Raw genomic sequence first — 23,251 nt, forward strand, 5'->3', positions numbered from 1 at the left:
ATGATGCTAGAGCTGAAGCTCTAGTACTTTGGCCACCTGATGCGAAGAGCTGACTCATTGGAAAAGACTCTGATGCTGGGAGGGATTGGGGGCAGGAGGAGAAGGCGACGAGCGAGGATGAGATGGTTGGATGGCATCATGGACTCAATGGAAGTGAGTCTGAGTGAATTCCAGGAGATGGTGATGGACAGGGAGGCCTGGCATGCTGCAATTCATGGGGTCGCAAAGAGTCGCACACAACTGAGCGACTGAAATGAACTGAACTGAACTGAACTGAAAGCACAGAAAACCTTCCCCTCTCATTTAATGAAGCTAAAATGATCCTCATTCCACAACCTGAAAAATATAGCAAATACAAAAACACATTATGAATATAAATATCAATGTCCTAAATAAAATGTCAGCAAAATGAATCTGGAAGCATATTATTAGAGTAAAATTTATTTCAAGGATATTAAGAAATATATTCATAATTTATAAGTCAAAGGAAAAATGTCATTTAAATGGATGCAGAAAATACCTTTGATACAACTCAATATCCACTAAGGAGATTAAAAAAAAAAAGTTTTCCCTTAGCAGAATCAAGAGAAACCTCCAGGACAAATACTTAAAACATCATGTTTAATAGTAAAACAATGGGACACTGCCATTAAAATAAAGAACATAAGGTTTCTTGCTATCACCACTGTTATTCAACACTGTTTGGGGAATTCTAGCCCATGCTAGGGCAACAAAATGATGTAAGAGGTATAAATATTGGTAAAGGAAGAGTGAAGTTTTAATTATGGCTTCTCCCTAGAAAAAACTAAGAAAATTCATTAAATTAATATAAAAACCTTCAAATGATAGCCAGATCCAAGAATAATATTTTTAAGAATCAGCTTTTTCACATGGCATCAATACCTAGTTAGAATGTTGTTGCTGAGTCACTAAGTTGTGTCCGATTCTTTGAGACCCCATGGACTGAAGCATACCAGGCTTCCTCGTCCTTTATCTCCGGGAGTTGCTCAAATTTATGTCCATTGAGTTGGTGATGTTATCTAACTATCTCATCCTCTGTTGCCCTCTTCTCATTTTGCCTTCAATCTTTCCCAGCATCAGGGTCTTTTCCAATGAGATGGCTCTTTGCATCAGGTGGCCAAAGTATTGAAGCTTCAGCTTTAGCATCAGTCTTTCCAATGAATATTCAGGGTTGATTTCCTTTGGGATTGACTAGTTTGATCCCCTTGCAGTCCAAAGGACTCTCAAGAGTCTTCTCCAGTACCACAATTTGAAAGCGTCAGTTCTTTGGGGCTCAGCCTTCTTTACGGTCTAAATCTCACATGACTACTAGAAAAACCATAGCTTTGACTAGATGGACCTTTGTTGGCCATGTGATGTCTCTGCTTTTTAATACACTGTCTAGGTTTTTCATAGTTTTCCTTCCAAGGAGTAAGAGTCTCTTAATTTTATGGCTGTAGCCACCATTCGCAGTGATTTTGGAGCCCAAGAAGAAAGAAAATCTGTCACTGCTTCCACTTTTCCCCCATCTATTTGTCATGAAGTGATGGGGCCAGATGCCATGATATTCATTATTTGAATGTTGAATTCAAAAAAGCCAACTTTTTCACTCTCCTCTTTCACCCTTAAGAGGCTTTTTAGCTCCTTTTCACTTTCTGCCATTAGAGTGGTATTGTCTACACATCTGAAGTTGCTGGTATTTTTCCTGGCAACCTTGATTCAAGCTTGTGAATCATCTAGTGCAGTTATTTCACATGATGGCATAGAAGTTAAATAAATAGGGTGATACATACAACCTTGTTGTACTCCTTTCCCAATTTTGAACCAGTTGTTCCATGCAAGGTTCTAATTGTTGCTTCTGATCCACATACAGGTTTCAGGAGACAGGCAAGGTGGTCTGGTAGTCTCATCTCTTTAAGAATTTTCCACAGTTTGCTGTGATCCACACAGTCAAAGGCTTTTGCGTAGTCAGTGAAGCAGAAGCAGATATTTTTCTGGAATTCTCGTGCTTTCTCTGTGTCCCAACAGATGTTGGCAATTTGATCTCTGGTTTCTCTGCCTTTTCTAAAACCAGCTTATACATCTGGAAATTCTCTGTTCATGTACTGCTGAAGCCTAGCTTGAAGATTTTGAGCATAACCTTACTAGAATATATCATGGGCAAAACCTTGATTAACAGCAGTAATAGCAACTTACTTTTTTTAAAGATTTTTTGTTTTTAATTTGGACTAGTTTTTAAAGTCTTTATTGAATTTGTTGCCATATTGCTTCTGTTATGTTTTGGTTTTTTGGTCTCGAGGTATGCGGGATCTTAGCTTCCTGATCAGGAACTGAACCTGCACTCCCTGTGCTGGAAGGCGAAGTCTTAACTACTGGACTGTTGAGGAAGTCTTGACATCAACCCATTTTAAAAGTACCCAAGTATGGACTTGTTTCACTAGACACATGATCAAATTCATTTTATTACAAGGATTATGTCGCTTCTTTACATGTGACAGCCTTGTCTGCTTTAGGAAGAAAATGATATGTTGAAGAGGGTGCTTGCTCTTGGGCAGCTCCATGCTGACAACGAAGGTGAGCTGGATCCTGAGCCAGATGACCTTTCCAGGTCATTCTTGGGGAGTTGGGCAGAGACTCTGGGAAATGTGGCATGAAGAATGGCCACGAGAGGAGGATGGAGAGGAACTGTGGAGACTGCACTCAGTGGGACCCTTCCAAAAGTTTAAACCAAGAGGCCTTGCCATCTTGGGGTGTGCTGGAAGGAGGGGGCAGATACTGTCACATCTTCCCTCCTCTTACAAGGTACGGCCCTGATCTGTTGTGCTGGTGTCTTCTTCTTCTCCACTTCCTTCCCTAAATCACTCTGTGCCCTGTGGGGAAGGTTGACTTGCATAGTTGCAACAGGACCCCTTGTCCTCTGGCTTCTGATGCGGTTCAGCAATGGGTGGACACTTGAGGGAGTGGGAGGAAATGCCTGCTCCATGCAGTAGTGCCCTTGGCTTCTGGAAACCACCTCACCACTTTGTGCCAAGGGGTGTTAACAGCCCTGTGTTACAGCTCGTGCCCTGTACTCTTCCTGTGGTTTCTTACATACTGCTCACACCTTTGTAAATAGTTCCTTTATGAAGCCTTCCTCAAATTATCCTGATTTGGGTGGGCCACCTGTTTTCCTGCTGGGTCTTGACCAACATGAATGCCTCCATGACTCCTCCCTAAAACTGCGGCTCACATCTCCAGTCGAAGCCAGCGGGAGATCGTCCAGGGAAGACAGCCCTCAGGAGGGGGACCTGGAGAGGTTCTGGCTGAGCTGAGGCCTCTACCTGTGAACCATCAGGCAGGGAAGTGTCAATCAGCAGGCAACCTCCCCAGTATGAAACCAAGGTCCTGAGGTAACCACCGGTTGCCCCCAAGCACAAGGAGAAAGGACCCTGACCCAGTTGGATGCAGAGACGGTTCTAGAAAGATTCCACTCTCACTAGTAGGGGCAAGGGGCAGATGGTGCACTGAGGGTTACTTTTTCCTGTGTATATTTCCAGGTTTTGGGGGAACACACTAAGTTATTTTTCACAATAAGAAAACAATAAATTTCATTTAGGAAAAATGAAAGAGTGGGTGGAGCTGGGGGCAGGGGTGTTAGGAAGCTTCCCCATGTGAAGGCTCCTGCCTTACCCTTGCCTTACCCTTACCAGCCTCACTTCCTGAGAACCTAACCTGACCTTGGACTTGGTATATGCTCTCTCTGCCTTTTGCTGTGGGCCAGTGAGAGAAGCAGGTGGAGGGTGCTGTGCAGACTGTCACACAAAGGGCAGGAGGGCTGTGTCCATTACTTTTATGATCCCTGTTGCTCCTTGGACCTGTCAGATCCCACCCAGGTGCCTGCCTTGTCAGTCTGATCTGACATTGAACCTAGTTCACTCGGGCCACCCACGGTGTCCACCTTCACAGAGCGCTCCTGCATGGCTGGCTCCACCCCCGAGGAGCACAAATCCTGCCCAGCTGCCTGGTGCCAGGGAAAGCCCAGACCTGGCCTCTGGCTTGGCTCTGACCTGACTTGCCGTGTGACCCTGGGCTTATATTGCTTTCCGGGCCCACTGCCCTCTGTGTACAAAATTAAAGTCTGCTGGACTGGGGAAAGGAATTCCCCTAGGAATGATTCTGCAGCTTTCCCTTTCCCTCATCTGGCAAAGCTCACAATGCAGCTGGGAGAAAGGGAGAGAGGACCAGGGCCTCTGGTCCCTTTGAGAAATACAGTGCCCTCTGTGGGAATGTGTGGGTTTGATTCCCACCAGCCAGGTCTAAAGGAAAACCATTCAATCAAATGAAAGAAAATAAAATGTCTTCTATGGATTTTGTGTGAAGGCCATCAGTGTTGCTGGCGGGTTTAACTTTCTTCCCAAGGTGCAGCTGAAACAGACCCAGGCTGAACCCTGAAGGAGGGGGCAAGTTCTAGGGAAAGCTGGCACCCAGCCTGGCTCAATTAATGTTTCCTCAATAGAGTCCAGGATGTTCACAGGACAGAGGAAGGGAGCATGAGATAACGAGATCAGTGGGTGACCTTGAAGGTCTCTCCAGTCACTGAAGTTGGGTGGCCACGGTTCTATGCCTAGGAACTATGCCAGGCAGTATAGCTGGGAGGGCAAGGCCAACAGCTCTGGGTGCCATTCCAGCCTGGCAGCCTAGGCTCCAAACCTGACCTGCCTTGTGCTTCCCCTCACCACCCGTTTCCAAGTCATTAACGCCACTATACTACCACTGGGACAGACCCAGTGCTAATGAAGCCCTGCACAGCCTTCTGTCTGCTCCTTATTGGATTTTCTCTCCCACTCCTCGCACTTCTCACGGCACACTGCCTTGGTCAACTAGGTGACCTACATCTGTTTTGCATAGGCTAACCACAGCTGAGGGCAAGACTACTCACCTCTTGGTTGACAAACTTTCTTACTAGAAATGAATGTTCCAGAGTTTGTACTGAAGACACCCTAATGTCTGTGACTAATGCCACTAGTGACATCATGACAAGCTTACAGACTCTGAGATGTGAGCCTTGCATATGTTTGTGGCAACAAGACCATCCCTTCCAAACACCCTGTTCTTGAGCAAACATTTAGTCTAGGCTGGAGGAGGTGAACAGGCCTTTGCATTGGATATGGGATGGAAGTTTTAAAATAACCAGGTCAGAGGCCTGAAGAATGAAGTAGGGCTGTTTACGTAACTGGAAGAAAGCATTAAAGTTATGAAATCAGACAGTTGCTGTTATGGGGTTTCACTACCTTGTTAGTGAACTAGCTGCAGTTCATGGGATCACAACGAGTTGGATACGACTTAGCAACTGAACAATCACCTAGTTAGAAACACCTATCACAGCTGGAGGTAGTTAAACAAAATTTTTCATATCTATACCCTAACAAGTTAAGACTGCCAAAAACTGACTTTATCTTAAGGTGAACGCTGTTGGCGGCCTTGGCCGACTTACTCTTGCCCTCCCGCACCTCAGATTGGTTGGGGCAGCAGTGTGTTTGCCCCTGACTAGCCAACCAACTACGGCCATCCTGCTCCCCTCGGCCAACTGTCTAGTGTTGGCCAATACTACCCAGTCCTGGGCAAGGAGATACACGGGACAACTGTTGAGGGATTTCTGAGAATCATTTTTTTTATTCATAAGATACGATGGCAGCAAAGAAGGTACCATGACTCTAGTGCCCTTTCTTCTTCCTCAGAATGCTGTGCTTGAAGCTGGGCTTGTCGCCACCACCAGGAGACCATGATGGAACTGCAATCTCTTTACCATGGACATCCAACGAGCAATTGGTGGCATGAATGACACACATTTGCTGTCCCTGGTTTACAGTAAATGATGACTTACGAGAGACCAACAATTTAGTGTCACCCTGTGACAATTGAGCCTTAAGCCTGGATCCTCTGTCCTGGAGCCCTTGGGAAGACCCCTGACAGAGCTGGTTGTGGAGTGAGGACTCCAGGAGATAAGAAGAATCTTTCCCAAGTTCGCCTGCTTCTTTTTGCCCTGATTAAAAATGTTTACATTCATCACAGTCTCTCCTCTTCATTGCCATTTTTGCTCTGAAGATGATTTACTTTATTACCAGTCACTTTGGATAACTCCCTTGTTTAATAGGTCTCTCATACAAAGCACCCTGTTGGCTGTCCCTGGGCTCTGGTGGCTGATGGTTTCACAGTTCCAGGTGCGCCCCTGGCCCGAGGGTGAGGCACTGTTGTGTGCTCCCAGACTGAAATGGTCTGGGGACTAATGGCCAGTTAGAGAGACACATACTCCCCAGAGGACACATCTAGCAGCAGCCTTCTCCTAGGAACTGAGTCATTTCCTGTGAGAAATCCATTCTGTCTGGTTTAAGTGGGGCGGAAGCTCCCCTGACTTTCCACCCCTGCCAGAGGTGGGCATGTGACCCAGGGCAGGCTTATGACCCTCTTAGGGTCCACTCCTGCCCAATTACTTCCTGTAGGCTGGACAGGAGGTTATTTCCTCTGTTTCCCTAATGTCTTATTAGTTTAATTACCCATGGCCTTATGGGAGCCTCTGAACCTTTCTCTGGAGTCCACTTTTCATGCAGTTATCTCATCTGCTAAGTTGCCCACCTCCCACAGAACCACTTTCTCCAGACTTCCAGATCCTCCCTGCCTCTAGCCCCTGGAAGAATTACAGAAGGGCAGAGCCCACATTTCTCTCTTTTGCCTGTGCCCCGTCTCCCGCAGAGCCTCTACTAGCCTGATACCCTTGGGCAGAGCCAACCAGTAGGAGCTCTGTCCTGCTCTGAGGCTGGGCAGCCACTGACAGCCGGTCCCCAAGGCAGCCTGGCTGTGCTCATCACAGCCACTGGCTAGTGAGGAGTGCCATCTCCTGAACTGACTGGACCTGGGCTTATTTTGCCTATGACTACCTATGGTCAGAGTTCTCAAGACTGTGATTCTGTCCTTGGGGCAGGACCAACCTTTAGATCTTTTCCTCCCTTAATATTCCCCCCTCCATCAAACCCAAGCACCTCTCTCATTTCTCATTTCCTTCCCAGACCAAAAACTTCTACTGCTTTTTTAATAAGAAATTTAGTCATTCCTGGCTATTGCCCTATCCTGATGAGAAAGGGCCTCTGCAGTAGACTGTATCATTGTTCAAAATACTCATGGTCTGCCCCAGCTTCTTCCCTTCTTCCCCTCAACACACAGATACACACACATACACAAGAGGACGGTATGTTCCTCGCTACCTTTTGGAGTCAGGGGCGGCCACGTGACTTGCTTGGATGTTAGCCGTAGGCAGAAATGATACCGTCACTTCTGAGCAGAGACCTAACCACCAGTTGTGGTTTCCTTCATCTCCTTCTTCCCTTTGTGAGGACATTGCGTGGGTCCTGGAGTGAAGCACAATGAGAAGAAGCACAGCAGACATGTGACGGGAGCAAGACGGAGGTTGGGGGCCTTAGCCTCAGCTGACTGGCAGAACCTCTCAGGCCCTGATTAGCTGGCTCTGTCTCCACAGTGCAAAGTTCACTCTGTTCTAGGATATACCATAGGGCTGAAATATCGGGATGAACCAGTGGGGAGAAGAACTGCCTAACCTATTCCTGGTCTTGGAGTACCTGAAGCTCTCTCAGTCCTGAAGAAGCTGGGGCTGAACCAGTGGGGAAAAGGACTGCCTAATCTACTCCTGGTCTTAGAGTGCCTGAAGCTCTCTGTCCTGAAGAAGCCAGGGTCTTTGTCCTTGACCCTTCTGCCAAGAACATGCCAGGGTCTGTTCTGACCAGCTCTGTCCCAGCTGCTCTGTTTTCCCACTTCTGAAGTAATCACACTCCCATAACTTCTTATTCAGAGCAAAGGACATGGCTCGCTGAAGAGTGATCAGTAGTTTCATTGTAAATGTGCACTTTGCTTAGAAATACACATAATCATATAAAATTATTTTATTAAAATAGAAAAGCTTTCCAGTATATTGCATTGAAGAGATTTATAGCAATTGCAACAAACATGCTACATCAGCACTGAGAAATTCTGAAAGCTTTAAGTGCCCACTTTTAAACAACATTTTGGTATAATAAGCATAACCCTATATCTTTCAGAGGGTACATATATATAACACTGAGAAAAACACTTCATGTAAATTCTAAGTTTAGGTGCATATAAACAAGAAGTATTACACTGAATAGCTTATTTAAAACTGTGAAACACATTCAAAGTATTCGATTTCTTAGACAACATGCAAACATTTTAATACTTAGATTGACACTTTTAAATATATAAACCACACTTCTTTATAAATCTGTATCAAAAAAGAAAAACAGAACACTTACCTACATTGTGCATATCACAAAAAACAAATGTATCTTCATGAACGGAAAGTACTGGGTTAACACACATGATTGTCATTTTACAAATATGGCTATTCACCTTCTTCATAATAAAATAGAAAAATCATGTATTATTTACATGAACTACTAATTATTTCACTTTTTGGCAATTACATAAGTAGCAGCAATTGGTTTAAAGGTTAATGTTTAAAAACTCAACATTTAACTTGGATGATACCAAAAGATATACATCTGTTAATATAAAAATGCATAATACAAGATGCTTTGATGCAATATAACTTCTCCCTTTCACAGAAGTCACAGACACACTTTAAGAACCACTGAGACTATCACTTAGGTACAATATATCATGTGAGTGCCATTTACTTAGCCTACTTTTGCTTACTTAACACATTAAATGGATTCTGAATTAGATTTCTATAAATTAAATTTGCCTGATGACTTATATGATAATTCCAAAGATGCCTTATCTTTTTCTCATACTCTAATACAGTGGCTCTTCACTGTGACTCCTCACTTCTAGACAGAGTAGGGAATTATCTGTAAACAAACACACACACACTAGGGGCACCTTAATACCGGAAGAACTCTGAAATGAAGTTTCTGTGATACGAAGTCCATAGTTAAAGTGAGCTGTCTTTCTAAAAAGTGATCATCTCATTTATCAATGATATATAATTTGTTTTGGTTGGGGGACCCATCTAACGAGCAAAATGTAAATTGTAAGGCAGTCAGTGATCCACCAGAAGGAAACATCCTCTTTTCCTTAGTATTTGGAAGAATATATTGTAACACTTGTAGAAACAAGGCAAAATCCTTACTAATACTGGTAATTAAGAAAAATACTGTATGGTGAACAGAGGTTAGAGGTGACAAGTGCTTTGCCTTGGCCACTATTCAACTACAAACCAGCAGTCCTATATGTTTTTTCCAAAGTAAGAAAATTAGATCAAGGACTATTTTGCAGTTTTCATGGGCATCAGTTGTGTCTCCAGACCCTGTGGAAGATGAGGCCCAGGCTGAGGAGGAAGAGGCAGGAGTGATGGGGAGGCCGGGCCCTTGGGGCGGCTGAGGGCATGCTGCTGGAGACCTGCACCTGGGAGATGACCAGGGCAGACAGAGGGACGTGGGCCGCCAGAGTGGGGCTGTCAGAGTTGATAAGAGATTCGATCTTCTCTGCTTCCTTATTGCAGGCCTCAATCTGGGAGAGGATAATCAGATCCTTTTAATATAAGTCACAGAACCCACAAAAAAGGTCAAGTCAGACAAATTCCACATATATCCCAACACACGGAATACGTCTTCTCTTTATCCTTTTTTTTAGCAAAGTAATATTCTAATAAAGTCTTAATTTATTACACAAATAATAACAGCATCAATGGAAATCAAATTTTAAAAAAAAGCTATGACCCACACAGCCGCTGCCCTTTCTTTCCCCACAATCCTGTTCACCCCTTCTTCACGTTTAGACATTATCTTTTCTTGCTTAAACAGTCACAGGGACTGGCCTCTCCAGGGCCACCTACACATCAGGAGGAGAAGAGAGCGCTGAGACAGAATGAGCTTCCTCACTGTGGCAGCTTAGAAACCGCTGTATTTACTCCCGTCACTGGGACCTTCCTATGTTGATGCTGAAACTTGTGCCTCCTGAGTGAGGTTCACCTCTAGATTATGAGGAAGAAAACTCGGGGCCCATCAGATCAGTTCTGGTGGGCTCCTCCTCCCCAGTAGGAGCACAGCCCTTGGGAGACAGGCCTGGCCTTGTCACTGAGTGGCTGGCATCTGTCCCTGCCCTCCCTGGGCCTCAACCGTCTCATCTGCAAGATGAGCAGATACCTTTCCTGTCTGCACCTTCTGAGTCACAGCACATGCACCTCCCCGCCTCCCCCTCCCCCGCATTCTGTTGGAAGCCCCTCCCCTGGAGCAGCTCTGTCCTCAGAGCTGCCGGGCTTTCCTCCCAATTCAATGTGACAGGATGGCTGCACGACGCATGCTGACCTCACCTGTAAAGCCTTTGGATGATGGTCCACAGGAATGATAAGGATCACAATTTCTGACTCAATGCTGAAGTACCCAAACACGTCACACTGTGGGACAGACACGTGCATGCGGATCTTCTGAAGTATTTCCAGAACTGTGATTGGCTTTTTGTTTGTAACCTAGAAAGAGAAAACAATTCTATTACCTGAAAAAAGAATTCCTTACTACTGCCTAAGCTTCCTTGTTACCTTGCCTAAAACAAGAAGGCTCTTTTAATCCTAAGTGTGGGGCAGGGTCTTGCTGGATGAATTCTAAAAATCCACAGAACCCATTCCAGTAGGGTTTTTTCTGACTGCTGAGTTTTCTGGCTGACATAAACACTCTCACCAGGAGCACTTTTTAAGGGACAGTTCTGAGTTGGACGCCATGGGGAAATAATTAAAGCCTTCCTGTAAAAATACAGTTGTTTTCATTGAAACGGGTGTAATTTTTTTAGGTAGTGGCAGGTGTTGGTTGCTACACTTCTGCAATCTCATCTTCACAAGAGTAAGCAGCAAAAGTAACGGTACAAAAAAGGAAAAGGGGCAAAACCATCACGGGAAGATGGTCGATTCTGGACATACCCCCAGAGGAATGGGGACCACCTGAGGGCGGGCAACCTTGAAACTATCTGGGAGTCTACCAGCTGCTGGCTGCCTGGCTCTGGCTCCAGCCCTCACTCTGCTCACTGTGCTGGCGGGAGACCTTTTTTAAGCAAGTGCAGGCTACCTGGTTGCAGAGCAAGGTCACTGCACAGCCAGGCTGTACAGGGAAGGAGCACAGGATGGGGAGGCAGATGCCCTGAGCTCAAAGCCCAGTCCTCCTGATTGGGAGCTACTGTATGGCCTTGGGCAAGATGTTCCTCTGCAAATTAGTTTCTTCATCTATGAAAGGGATGACACATTCTGTCTGTATGATTACTGACAAGTTCATTAATAAGGTTTCAATAGTACATGGCACATAAAGCAACTTACCTTAGCAATAGTATCCAGTTTTTCTCTGTCAAACAAAACTCTTAACATTCCAGCACATAATGGGCAACAAGCACCTGTATAACAGAAACCATTCTGTCTGTGTTCAGAATTAGAAATAAAGAAAATTCAAAATAGTTGGTGAAATTACCAGCCCTCCCTTTTGTGCTGGGAAAGTTACCAAAGTCCTTCCTGATGACTGCGCTTTCAGATATCTTCCCTGATCAACTTGGAGTCTAGTGATCTACACATCTACCAAAATCCTTCCTCCACTCCTGCTTTCCTGCGCCACTTCTCAGGCGGGGCAGCTGCGGCTGCAGGCAGCACAGGGAGAGCTGGCCTTTCCAGAGACTCGGGGCCTAGACCCTGCCCTACCCAGAGCTCACTGTGTGGTCCCAGGCAAGTGTTTCCTGTCAGCAAAACGCAGGAGCAAGTGTTTCAGAGAGCCCATGGGTGTTTGATTCAAACTGAATTTTAAAAGTTATTTAACTGTTAAAAAAACAATAATAACATGCCAGACCATGGTCTCCAGGAGGAAGGAGGCTTTGTTCGTTCACTGCTGTGCCCCTAGCACCTAGACACTTGTCGAGGACATAGCAGATGCTCAAGAAACATTTGCTGAGTTTCTGGACAGAGGAATGAACTTGTTAGACTCCAGGTAATCTGTTCTGTGCAGACTTGGGATAAAGCCTCTTCTGCTACCTCTGCTTAACCGAAGAGTATGAAACTGAAAGGTAAGCTGTTTGAAAACTGTTACTGCTTATAATAGCCTGTTTGAAACAAGACTTCTTGATTATATGCAACTGAAACAATTCAATTAGACGTTAAGGCCAGTCTAAGACAACAACTATCTTGTTTTTCTCAATTTAAAATGTTTGTGTTCATCAAAAATACTTCAATTGTTCATTAATGTCCAATCATTTATTCATTAACTTTATAACAGGCAAACATTATGCCTTTGAACTAATAACCATAATTCTAGCAGTTAAATATTGCTGTTTATCTATTGGTGCTTGAGGTAAGACTGAAATAAGTTTTCCATATTGTTTTAAAACCACTAGACCAGATGATGTCTAAGATAGATCCACTACTTATTACGGTCGGCCCAGAGAAATGCATCCAATCAGCATTAGGAGGAGTCAAGACTTTCTGAGAAGTTTAAACACACTTAAGTCAGCTTTATTCTTAGTGACTCACTCTCTGAAGACAGATAAGCAAATCCTCCCAATCCCGCCCCTGCCCCACCCCCGGCACTGCCAGCCTACCAGGTGGGATGATGGGTTTGCACTCAGTCGCTAAGAGTGAAGGACACTTCACGGCAGCACACTCAGCCACAGAACTGTACTCGGAGAGGACCCCAACAGCCTGGCAGGGCCCATAGTAATCAACGGCCACCCGGTCCGAGTAGGCAGCACACACACTGCTGTAGGTCTCCCCGTTGTGCCCACAGATGAGCTCCGGGGCCCTGCAAAAAGGCTGAGGGCAAGAAAGCATACTTAGCTGTAAACTTCTATGGGGCACTTTTCCTAACCAAGAATAGGTCTCCCTACTTTCAAGAAGGAGAAAAGACAGTATAAATTCTTGGACATTGAAAAGGCTGCTAAACAGGGCGTGGGGTTAGGGGCAACAGGACCATCCCAAGACTGACTGAAGAGACTACTTTTCTCAGCCTCTCAGGGACCTGGGTGTTCATTCTCTGAGAACTGATATGAGATAAAAAGCCTCCCTTTCTCCTGACTTCCACTATTCCAGAAGAGCCTGTTAGAAGAAAACAAGACCAATCTTGATGCAAATTCAGAGGCCTTATCATTTCACACTGCTTCATGGGGTTGCAGAGTCAGACACGACTTAGCGACTGAACAATAGGATAGAGAGGGAAAAGAGGAGAGATGAGGAGAGCAAATGGACTCTGCATCCATGCAGAACATGTAAGAGAAAACCTGAAGCCAGGAAGAGGGACCAACAAGAGGGAATTCAGAGTAAAGGTATCAGTGCACTTAGAACATAAGCTCTAAGGGGAAACAAGCCCAGGGAGATGAGCTGAAGGGACTTTTCTTCAGTGAAAACCAGGAAAGGAGAAGCCAGCATGTCAGGTGTCAGCTGGCTGTGGGCGGGGATTGCTGGTCCAAGGCTGGGCTTCCTCCAGGCAGACGGCCCAGCACACAGATCACTGGTGTGTCAGTGGGGTTGTCCTCAGGGTTATTTTTTGACATGAATACCAATTTCACAACCCTCAAAGACTAAAGTAAACTGATGAAGACATTAAGTTTTAAAATAAAATAAATTATATATATTAGGTGGGAAGGGGTGGGAAGTGAGAGGGAAGGTCAAGAAACAGGACATATGTATACCCATGGCTGATTCATGTCGATGTATGGCAAAAACCAATACAGCGGTGTAAAGCAATTATCCTTCAATTAAAAGTAAATACAGAAAGAATTATATAAGACAAAGCCTAATTTTGTAAATTATACTAAGTAAATATAAAATTCTAAATAAATCTAAAAAATATCTAAAAAAAAAGACATTAAATTTTAGAGAAGTTTTCAGTCAGTTTTCAGGACCTTGGGTAGATCTTCAGTGGAAAGAGTGGGGGAAAACTCTTTTCTTGGTTGTTTTCCCTCACATTCTTCTTGAGCTGTTTTCTTTCTTTTTTATTAGTTTTGTTTGTGCGGTTTTCTAACGAAACAGTTCTGGGCCCACAGAACTAGGGGAAGTGAAGATGCTGCTGACTCATGCCAGGGGTGCAAGGCTTTAAATTCTTTTCTAGTGGTTGGTGTCAAGAAGCCTCTCTTTTTGCTCTGTACACTAGAGGTGCAAAGGGTCATGAGCAAAGTGTACTTGGGCTTGTCAGGCCAACAGTAGTACCTGGCACGGGCCTTTGTATAAGAGGCTTTTCCCTCTCTGGTACAAAGTGCAGAGATTGCTGTGCTCCATGTGGTTTGTATCACAAACAGGATCTCGGACCTGGTCACAGGTGAGCTGTCTTGGCAAACACTCATATTGGCTACATCCAAATTTATCAAATGTCGTCAGGCAGACTTGTGGTTTGGGTATGCATCTGAAAAACACAAATGCAGCACCATGAGTCAATGTTGAAAGAGACTATAGTGGGGCTGGCAGGCAGTGGTGGGGCACGGGAGGCTGAAGAGAAAGTAAGAGAGCAATCAGAAACAGTCCCTGTGCCTGAGAGCTTATGGAGACTGGGGAGTCCAGCATGCATGTAAAGCAGGCCCTCAGGTAGAAAACCACATGCCAAATGCTCACGAGAATGAGTCATTCTGATTGGGGAGCCTGGATAAAGCTCATGGAGGAGGTGGAGCCCCGAGGATGAAGGCCTGCCAGTCAGAGGGAGTAGCAAAGCAAGCATGTGATGCCCCAGACCCTGTGGTGCTGGGGGAGAGGGCAGGGGGCCCTGAGGGCAGAAGCGAAGGGTGCTCGGGGTGGAAGAGGCATGATACGAGACCACCAGACAGGTCAGGGTCCAATGCTAGAGGCATTCTTATCAATAATAAATGAAGCATTTTTCAGGGACTTAATTATCAGCTTGGCTAATATGAGTCTATCTTAAGAGAAATCTTCACAGCATATGCTGAAAATTTTAGGCTTCTGTGTTTATAAGGCTGAGGACCTGATGCTGGCTGGTTGTGAATCACTGAGAGAATGCCACCCCATGAAGCTGGGTTTTCCTAGTAATACCCGGATCTGGCTTCATTCTCAATCTCTGAACTTCTTCAGAGGGGGTAGGGAGGATGGTTCTTTTCTTCTTTAGACTTCTTTGCCTCTCTCATTTCTATAAAGGGTATTTATAATTTTCTATAAGAAGACAAGACCTAAGAAAATGTTTAACTTTTACGCGGTATTTAAAATAATAGGATACACAAATATTCATCTATAACATAAAAGGGGAAGAATATATTAGTTAACATCATATAATTTCAAAGGAAATTACTTCTTTTTACACGAAATTACCACCTATGGCTACCTTTTCTGATGAGATTTAAAATTAGTACGTATGTAAAGACAAATTAAGAAAACAATCCAATTTATAAGCACAAATAACTAAGGAAAACTATAAGACACTGATAAAATAAACTGAAGACAACACAAACAGGTGGAAGGATATATTATGCTCATGGATTAGAAGAGCTATTGTTAAAAATGACAGTTACCCAAGGTAATCTATAGATCCAATGCACTCCCTATCAAATACAAATAGCATTTTTCATAGAACTAGAACAAATAATTATAAAATTTGTATGGAAAAACAAAAGTTCCTGAATAGCCAAAACAATCTTGAGAAAGAAGAAAAGAGCCCTCCCTGATTTCAAACTATACTACATAGCTATAGCCATCAAACCATATGGTACTAGCACAAAAACAGACACATAGATCAACGAACAAAACAGAGAGTCCAGAAATAAACCCACATTTTTATGGGCACTTAATCTATGACAAAGGAGGCAAGAATATACAATGGGTAAGAGATAGTCTGTTCAATAAATTGTGTTGGGAAAACTGGACAACTACATGTAAAAGAATCAAACTGGACCACTTTCTCACACCATACACAAATATAAATTCAAAATGGATTGATGACTTAAATGTAAAACCTGAAACCATAACACTTCTAGAAGAAAACACAGGCAGTATGCTCCCTGACATTAGTCTTAGTAATATTTTTTAGGTATGTCTCCTCAGGCAAGGGAAACAAGAGCAAATATAAACAAACGTTGACTACATCAAACTAAAAAGCTTTTGCACAGCAGAGAAAACCATCAACAAAATGAAAAGGCTGCCTACTGAATGGGAGAACATATTTGCAAAAGATATATGTGGTAAGGGGTTAATATCCTAAATATGCAAAGAACTCAAAGAACTCAACATCAAAACAAGCACGCAAGCAAACATACATACAAAAAACCCCTAACCCTAAACAACCAATCAAGCCATGGGCAGAGGATGTGAAGAGACATTTTCCCAAAGAAGACATACAGATGGCTAAAAGGCACAGGAAAAGATGCTCAACATCCTTAGTAACCAGGGAAATGCAAATCAGAATCACAATGAGACATCACCTCATACCTGTCAGAATGACTATTATCCAAAAGACAACAAATAAGTCTTGATGAAGATGTGGAGAAAAGGAAACGCTTCTGCGTGCATGTGATGGATGCCACCCATGTGCACACACAGGATGGAATATTATTCAGTTATAGAAAAGAATGAAATCTTGTTACAACATGGATGGACCTAGAGAGTGCTATGCTAAAGTGAAATAAGACAGAAAGAGAAAGACAGATTTCAGTTATATGTGGACTATAAAAAATGAAATGAACAAACATAGTAAAGGAATGTATCTATGAGTAGATGCAGAGAACAAACAGGTGATTGCCAGAGGGGAGGAGAGTGGGGAGAGGAGAGAAATTGGTGTGGAAGACCAAGACGTACAAAATTCCAGTTGCACAATAAATGAATCATAGGTATGAAATGTACAGTATGGAAAACAGAGTTGATAATTATGTAATATCCTTATATGGTGAAAGACAGTAACTAAACTTACTTCAAAATGTATAGAAATACTGAATCACTATGTTTATACCAGGAACTAACACAGAGTTGTAGGTCAATTACACTTTAAAACAGACAAACTCATAGGAAAAGATCAGATATGTGGTTGTCAGAGACAAAGGGTGAGGGGAGGGAGACTTAGATGAAGGTAGTCAGAACCAGACATGGAACAACAGACTGGCTCCAAATTGGGAAAGGAGTACGTCAGGCTATATATTGTTACCCTGCGTATTTAACTTAAATGCAGAGTACATCATGAGAAATGCCGGACTATATGAAGCACAAGCTGGAATCAAGACTGAGGTTAAAGCGTTTGCCTCCAATCCGGGAGACCTGGGTTCGATCCCTGGGTCGGGAAGATCCCCTGGCAAAGGAAATGGCAACCCACTCCAGTATTCTTGCCTGAAGAATCCCATGGACTGAGGAGCCTGGTGGGCTGCAGTCCACGGGGTCGCAAAGAGTCGGACACAACTGAGTGACTTTACTTACTCAGATATACAGATGAAATCACCCTTAGGGAAGAAAGTAAAGAGAAACTAAAGAGCCTCCTGATGAAAGTGAAAGAGGAGTGGAAAAAGTTGGCTTAAAACTCAACATTCAGAAAACAAAGAAGATCATGGCAACTGGCCCCATCACTTCATGGCAAATAGATGGGGAAACAATGTAAACAGTGACAGACTTTATTTTTTTGGCTCCAAAATCACTGCAGATGGTGACTGCAGCCATGAAATTAAAAGACGCTTGCTCCTTGGAAGAAAACCTATGACCAACCACAGAATATTAAGCAGAGACATTACTTTGCCAACAAAAGTCTGTCTAGTCAAAGCTATGTTTTTCCAGCAGTCAGGTATGGATGTGGGATTTGGACCATAAAGAAAGCTAAGTGCTGAAGAATTGATGCTTTTGAACTGTGCTGTTGGAGGAGACTCTTGAGAGTCCCTTGGACTGCAAGGAGATCCAACCAGTCAATCCTAAAGAAAATCAGTCCTTAATATTCATTGAAAGAACTGATGTGATGAAACGACTCATTGGAAAAGACCCTGATTCCGGGGAAGATTGAAGACAGGAGGAGAAGGGGACGACAGAGGATGAGATGGTTGCATGGCATCACCAACTCAATGGACATGAGTTTGAGAAAGCTCCGGGAGTTGGTGCCAACTGGACAGGGAAGCCTGGCGTGCTGGCAGTCCATGGGGTGGCAGAGTCGGACATGACTGAATGACTGAACTGAACTGAACTGAGTCAAAAGATAACAAACCTCTAGTTATAACATAGTGATGTAATGTACAACATGATAAATATAATTAACACTGCTGAGAGTTACATATGGAAGTTATTAAGAGACTAAATCCCAAGAGCTTTTAGCACCAAGAAGAAATTTTTTTTCTATTTCTTCAAGATGATAGATGTTCACTAAACTTACTGTGGTAGTTATTTCATGATGCATGTAAATCAAATCATTGTGTTGTACACCTTAAACTTATACAGGGCTACATGTCAAGTCTATCTCAAAAAAACTAGAAGAAAGAAATTGGAATGCATTGTTATAATTTTATAGAAATTTAAGGCATTTGAAGAGAAATGAAAAAGATTAGAACTTCACTATCTATTAACATGAAGGAATGAGGACAAAGAATATCACGAGAAATTTGGTAATTTTGGAAGGAAAAACATTACTAATTTGAATACACAGAAATAAGAGGATCAACAGGAAAGGCTGAGAATCAAGGAGGGGGCAACAAATTACAATAAACACTATCAGGGCAGGGACTTGATCTTGTCGACTACTGTGTCTTAGTGTTTAGAAAGACCAGTACAACAGGAGATACTTGATGAATGAATATGACTTCATTTATTTTCAAATTTCTATTTTTTAAACAACTATTTTTTGAACAGATAATACAAGCCCATGGAGAAAATGAAAAGACAAAACTGTATATAATGAAAAGTAAGTCTCCTGCCTATTCTTTGTATCCCAGCCACCCTCCCTGGAGGTATCACTTATTACCAACTTCTTATTCATTCTTCCAGAGATATTTTATGTAAGAACAAGCATTTATACATGCTGATTCAAAGAGCATGTGCACTTAAAATTTTGATATGCTTGGCCAAACTGCCCTCCATAGAGGAGGTACCAGTCTTTGCCCCAATCCTCTCTTGTATGGGAGTGCCTGTTTCCCTATATTTTGTTATCAAACTTTTTTATCTTTACCAATCTGGTAGATGGAAAATGGTACACAACTGTAGTTTTAATTTATATTTCTCTTAATATGAGAGAGGTTAAGCATTGTGGTAGATTGGCTAGAGCTCATTCATCAAATTCACTTAATTTTCTTCCTGGGCATACATCTGGATTATATTTCCCCAGTCTCCCTGGAAGTGTTGGCCAAATGAATAAGTTCTAGACAATGGAATATGGCTAGAAGTAGAGATGAATTTTAACTTGGCCTATAAAAGCTTTTCAGGAGCAACCTCCATCATCTCCCTTCTCTTATTTGCCTGACACAGGAGGACTAGGGGCTATAGGAGCTGGCTGAGTTGCTAGATGGAAAGATCCTAAGTTTCTGAATCACCTGTCAGCAGGTGGAAAGGCACCTGCTGACAATCCAAATGGACTGTATTTGAACTTCCACCAAGTAGAAGTACTGATATTTGGGGATTTGTATACAGTAGCTAGAGTTACTCCCCCCAACTAATAAAAGCATCTTTTTAAGTGTTTAAGAAGCATTTGTATTTCTTTTCCTATGTTTATGTCCTTGGTCCATTTTCCACTGGTTATAGATCTTTGTCTATTTTTATTAATATATTAAGTTGTTCATCTTTTTCATATTGATTTGTAGGGGTTCTTTATATTATCAGAGATTGTACTGAAATCCTTTTCTCTTAAGATTCCTCTTAGTTTTTCATTTGTTACCATGCAGAAAAACTTCATTTTCATGTAGTTGTATTTTTTAAACTGTTCTTTTATATTGATTTTATATTATACCCAGCCAGGCCTTCCCATTTTTGAGATTTGTGGTTTTATTATAAAAGCAAGTCAATCTTATTCAGAAAGGTTACCAAATAGAAGGAAGCAAACAGATAAACAGATACCAAAACAACTCTCAATTCTACATCCCGACACAACTATATTATACTTCTGATTTATTTATCATGTTTTCTTATGCATAACACTCTGTCTTCTTTGCAGAACAACTCTTTGGGCTTAGTTTTCATGATGTAAACTTTGCTAGACAGGGACCAATTCTCTTTGGTAAAAGAGAATTTAAATTTGTTAAAATAAATTTAACACAAGAGAAAATTTTTCTTTCTCTCCCTTCATACTGCACCAAGGTTTTTGGGATGGAGAAGCAATTGCTTATTCTCCACAAAACCTTCAAAAGGCAAGGACTGTGGTGCTGGGACGTGTCTTACTCAGCTCTCTGAGGCAGTCAGTAAAAACTTCAATTCCAGAAGCTTGAAACCTAAGAGAATCAGCAGTACCCTTCACCTGCGACCATCACAAGCAGAAATCCATCATTAAGGTGACGTCAACTGCACTCTGAGCTCCTGAGGAAGCAACAGAGAGAGGAGTCCCTAAACAAATAACTTCATAAAATACTGAAAGTGCACTTCCAGAGATTTCTCATGTTTGATCTGTACAGCGGAGGCAGGTTTTAAGTAGACTATTTTCTATTACTACCAGGCATCAGTAGCTAGTAATAAGAATGCATCCATTTCTCTTGTCTTAGCTGCCGCTTCTCCTTGCCTCACACTTGGTTTCTGTCTTACAGAACTGGTCTAGCTTCTGGCATACACCATGCTCTCTCATTAGCAGCCAAGAGATTTGCTCTGGTCACTCCCTCTGCCTTCATGAATACCACTTTTCCTCTACCATAAACCTTGCTGGCAGTCTCCTCGTTTTCCCAGCTAACTACCACATGCTCTAGAGGCTTTCTCAGGTTCCTCCAGGCTGTGTCAACTGCTTGACCTCTGGGCCCCCAATCACAGCATATCACCAAGCAGCTTTACCTGGATCTTTCCCTCGAGACTCTAACTTCTCAGGGGAGAGAGTATCTTAATTCATCTTTGTATTTTTACTGTCTGGTATAGAGAAACCTTCAGTTGAAAAAGACAAGGAGGCATTTGACTTACCTTTGGTTTTTTGGGCAGGGATTAGGAGTACATGGATCCTTTGAGATGCATGATCCAAACTCAAACTGATGGTCCTGGAGCCCCACACAGCGAGCAATGCAGGCGCTGGGGTAAGTGCGTCCATTCTGCCCACAAACGGGGACAAACTGATCTGCACAGTTGCAGGGCAGACCTGGAGGGGGAGAGCACCTCAGCGATTGCTCTTGTATGGCCCCTTCCTCTGTTTTCTAATTAAGGTAAACCACTGACAAGCAGCCAGAGGTCTCAGGTTAAAACAGAATTTAACATTAGGTCAGGGGGGTTGGGGGAGGAGGGGGAGCTGTATGGAAGGGGGGATATCCTCTCATCTCTGTTTTTAAAGGTGGGAAGGTTCTGAAAAGCCATTTGTCTGCACAACGACTTTCCTTTGTTCCATTTATTGCCTGCTAACTGAGGGCTTCCAGATCTTGATCCCAGGGGTAGAGATCCTTGCAAACTAAACTATGGGTAGGAAAGGTAAAGAACATTTCTCCCAATCTGATATACAGAATCTGGGATTTAGATGTTTGATTCTGGTTTAGGGGATTTCCAGAATGTTCAAGGATAATACCAAAAGACAAGACAAAGAATGAAGGTTGTAAATGCCTCACATAAGTTCTTTCCACCTCCTTAGGGAGGCGGGAAGAACAAGAAGTTAGTAACTTGGGTAGTTATTGTAACTTAAAACTTAAGAATTTTTATGAACATCTCCTTCTGAGTCCTGTGTGGACTGGGGCCCTATCTGAGTCCCCCCAAATGTGTATACTTTGTGGCCAGTAAAATCTCCTTAGAATCTGCTAGCTAAATAGTCTTTATTATTTTTTTTTTTTTTTGTCTGTGCTGCATGCCTTATGGGATTTTAGTTCCTCGACCAGGGATAGAACCCAGGCCCTCAATAGTGAAAGTGTGGAGTCCTAACCACTGGACTACCAGGGAAATCCCATTAAATACTCATTAATGTAACTTATTCCAGGACATGAGGGGCTACACACTACAGGGAAAGAGGGTCCTGCTAGTTGTAAACTTCAACTTCTAAAAACATTGTTATGTAAATAAATAAGTAAAAGTCTTCCTTGTAAATCTTTAGTTCATTTCTCATCCCACATCATTTTTCAGTTTCTCTAGGCAAAATGAATTGTCCTCATCAGAGCACAGCAGATAAAGGATAAAAACAAACAACAAGACAATAAAAATAGACAACAACAAGACAATAAAGTAGCAAACCCTGGTTCTCATTAGGGTGGATAGAGGATGGGTTGGAGCTGGTCCTGCCTCTACTTCCCCATCAGTCTGAGTTCACTTCTTGTTTCTGATCTCCCTTTTATTTCCAGTGTGCTGGAGATACAAGGTTGGTAAATCCTATTCTGTTCTCTTCCTACCCTATTCCACGTGTAATACCAACTCAGAGTCAAGCTGCTGCTGCAACAGCAAGAAATAGTTTAAGGGCAACTACCTAACTCCTCTTTGCCCAGAACCAGATTTGGGAAAAAAGCAGATACCAGTGAATACTGGCAACTATGCTTCCCTGAGGGGCTTCCCTGATGGCTCCCATGGTAAAGCGTTTGCCTGCAGTGCGAGAGACCCGGGTTCGATTCCTGGGTTGGGAAGATCCCCTGGAGAAGGAAATGGCAATCCACTCCAGCACTCTTGCCTGGAAAATCCCATGGACAGAGGAGCCTGATAGGCTACAGTCCATGGGGTCACAAAGAGTCGGACACAACTGAGCGACTTCACTTTCACTTTCAGTGAATACTGGCAACTATGCTCTTGTTGTTGACAACTGGAGTTTCTACTCAAGAAAAGAGCATCTCATCTCACTAACCTTGTCACTTACTGTGGCTGATGTAAGCGTAATACCAGAAGCATAACTGTTCATAAAAATTAAGTTTCAAAATTACAATAATTTCCCAAGTTACTTCCCTGTTTTCCCCCCTCCCTAAGGAGATACGAATGGAAGGAAGCTATGTAAGGTGTTTACAACCTTTGTCTTTGTCTTGCTATTATTATCACCCTTCAACATTCCAGAAAACTCCCAGACTTGACATATCTAAATTCTAGATTTTATATCTAGTTTGGGAGAAATAGTCTTTACTTTTTCTTCCAGTAGCTGTGTTTATAGAGGTCCCTGCCTATATGAATCCAGTAAGCCACAGTAGGACAAGGAAGAACATGGTTAAAAAAAAACAAACACAGAAGCAAATT

The 23,251-nt window shown here is 42.9% G+C and overlaps 1 protein-coding gene across 1 annotated transcript in view; it reads right to left on the reverse strand.

Annotated features, from left to right (window-relative positions):
* Positions 1–7,916: 7,916 nt before the first annotated feature.
* The window catches only part of RECK (reversion inducing cysteine rich protein with kazal motifs), an 83,471-nt gene continuing 68,136 nt past the window's right edge, over positions 7,917–23,251 (reverse strand). The window contains exons 16-21 of the mRNA XM_069574075.1: positions 21,032–21,203; positions 14,195–14,387; positions 12,592–12,802; positions 11,330–11,403; positions 10,340–10,495; positions 7,917–9,537 (exon numbers count right to left, since the gene is read on the reverse strand). Coding sequence (XP_069430176.1) covers positions 9,316–9,537; positions 10,340–10,495; positions 11,330–11,403; positions 12,592–12,802; positions 14,195–14,387; positions 21,032–21,203 — 1,028 coding nt within the window. The 3' untranslated portion in view covers positions 7,917–9,315. The remainder of the gene's footprint in view (positions 9,538–10,339; positions 10,496–11,329; positions 11,404–12,591; positions 12,803–14,194; positions 14,388–21,031; positions 21,204–23,251) is intronic.

Source organism: Ovis canadensis, chromosome 2 (genome assembly GCF_042477335.2).
Source record: "Ovis canadensis isolate MfBH-ARS-UI-01 breed Bighorn chromosome 2, ARS-UI_OviCan_v2, whole genome shotgun sequence".
In the NCBI taxonomy this organism is placed as follows: Eukaryota; Metazoa; Chordata; class Mammalia; order Artiodactyla; family Bovidae; genus Ovis; species Ovis canadensis.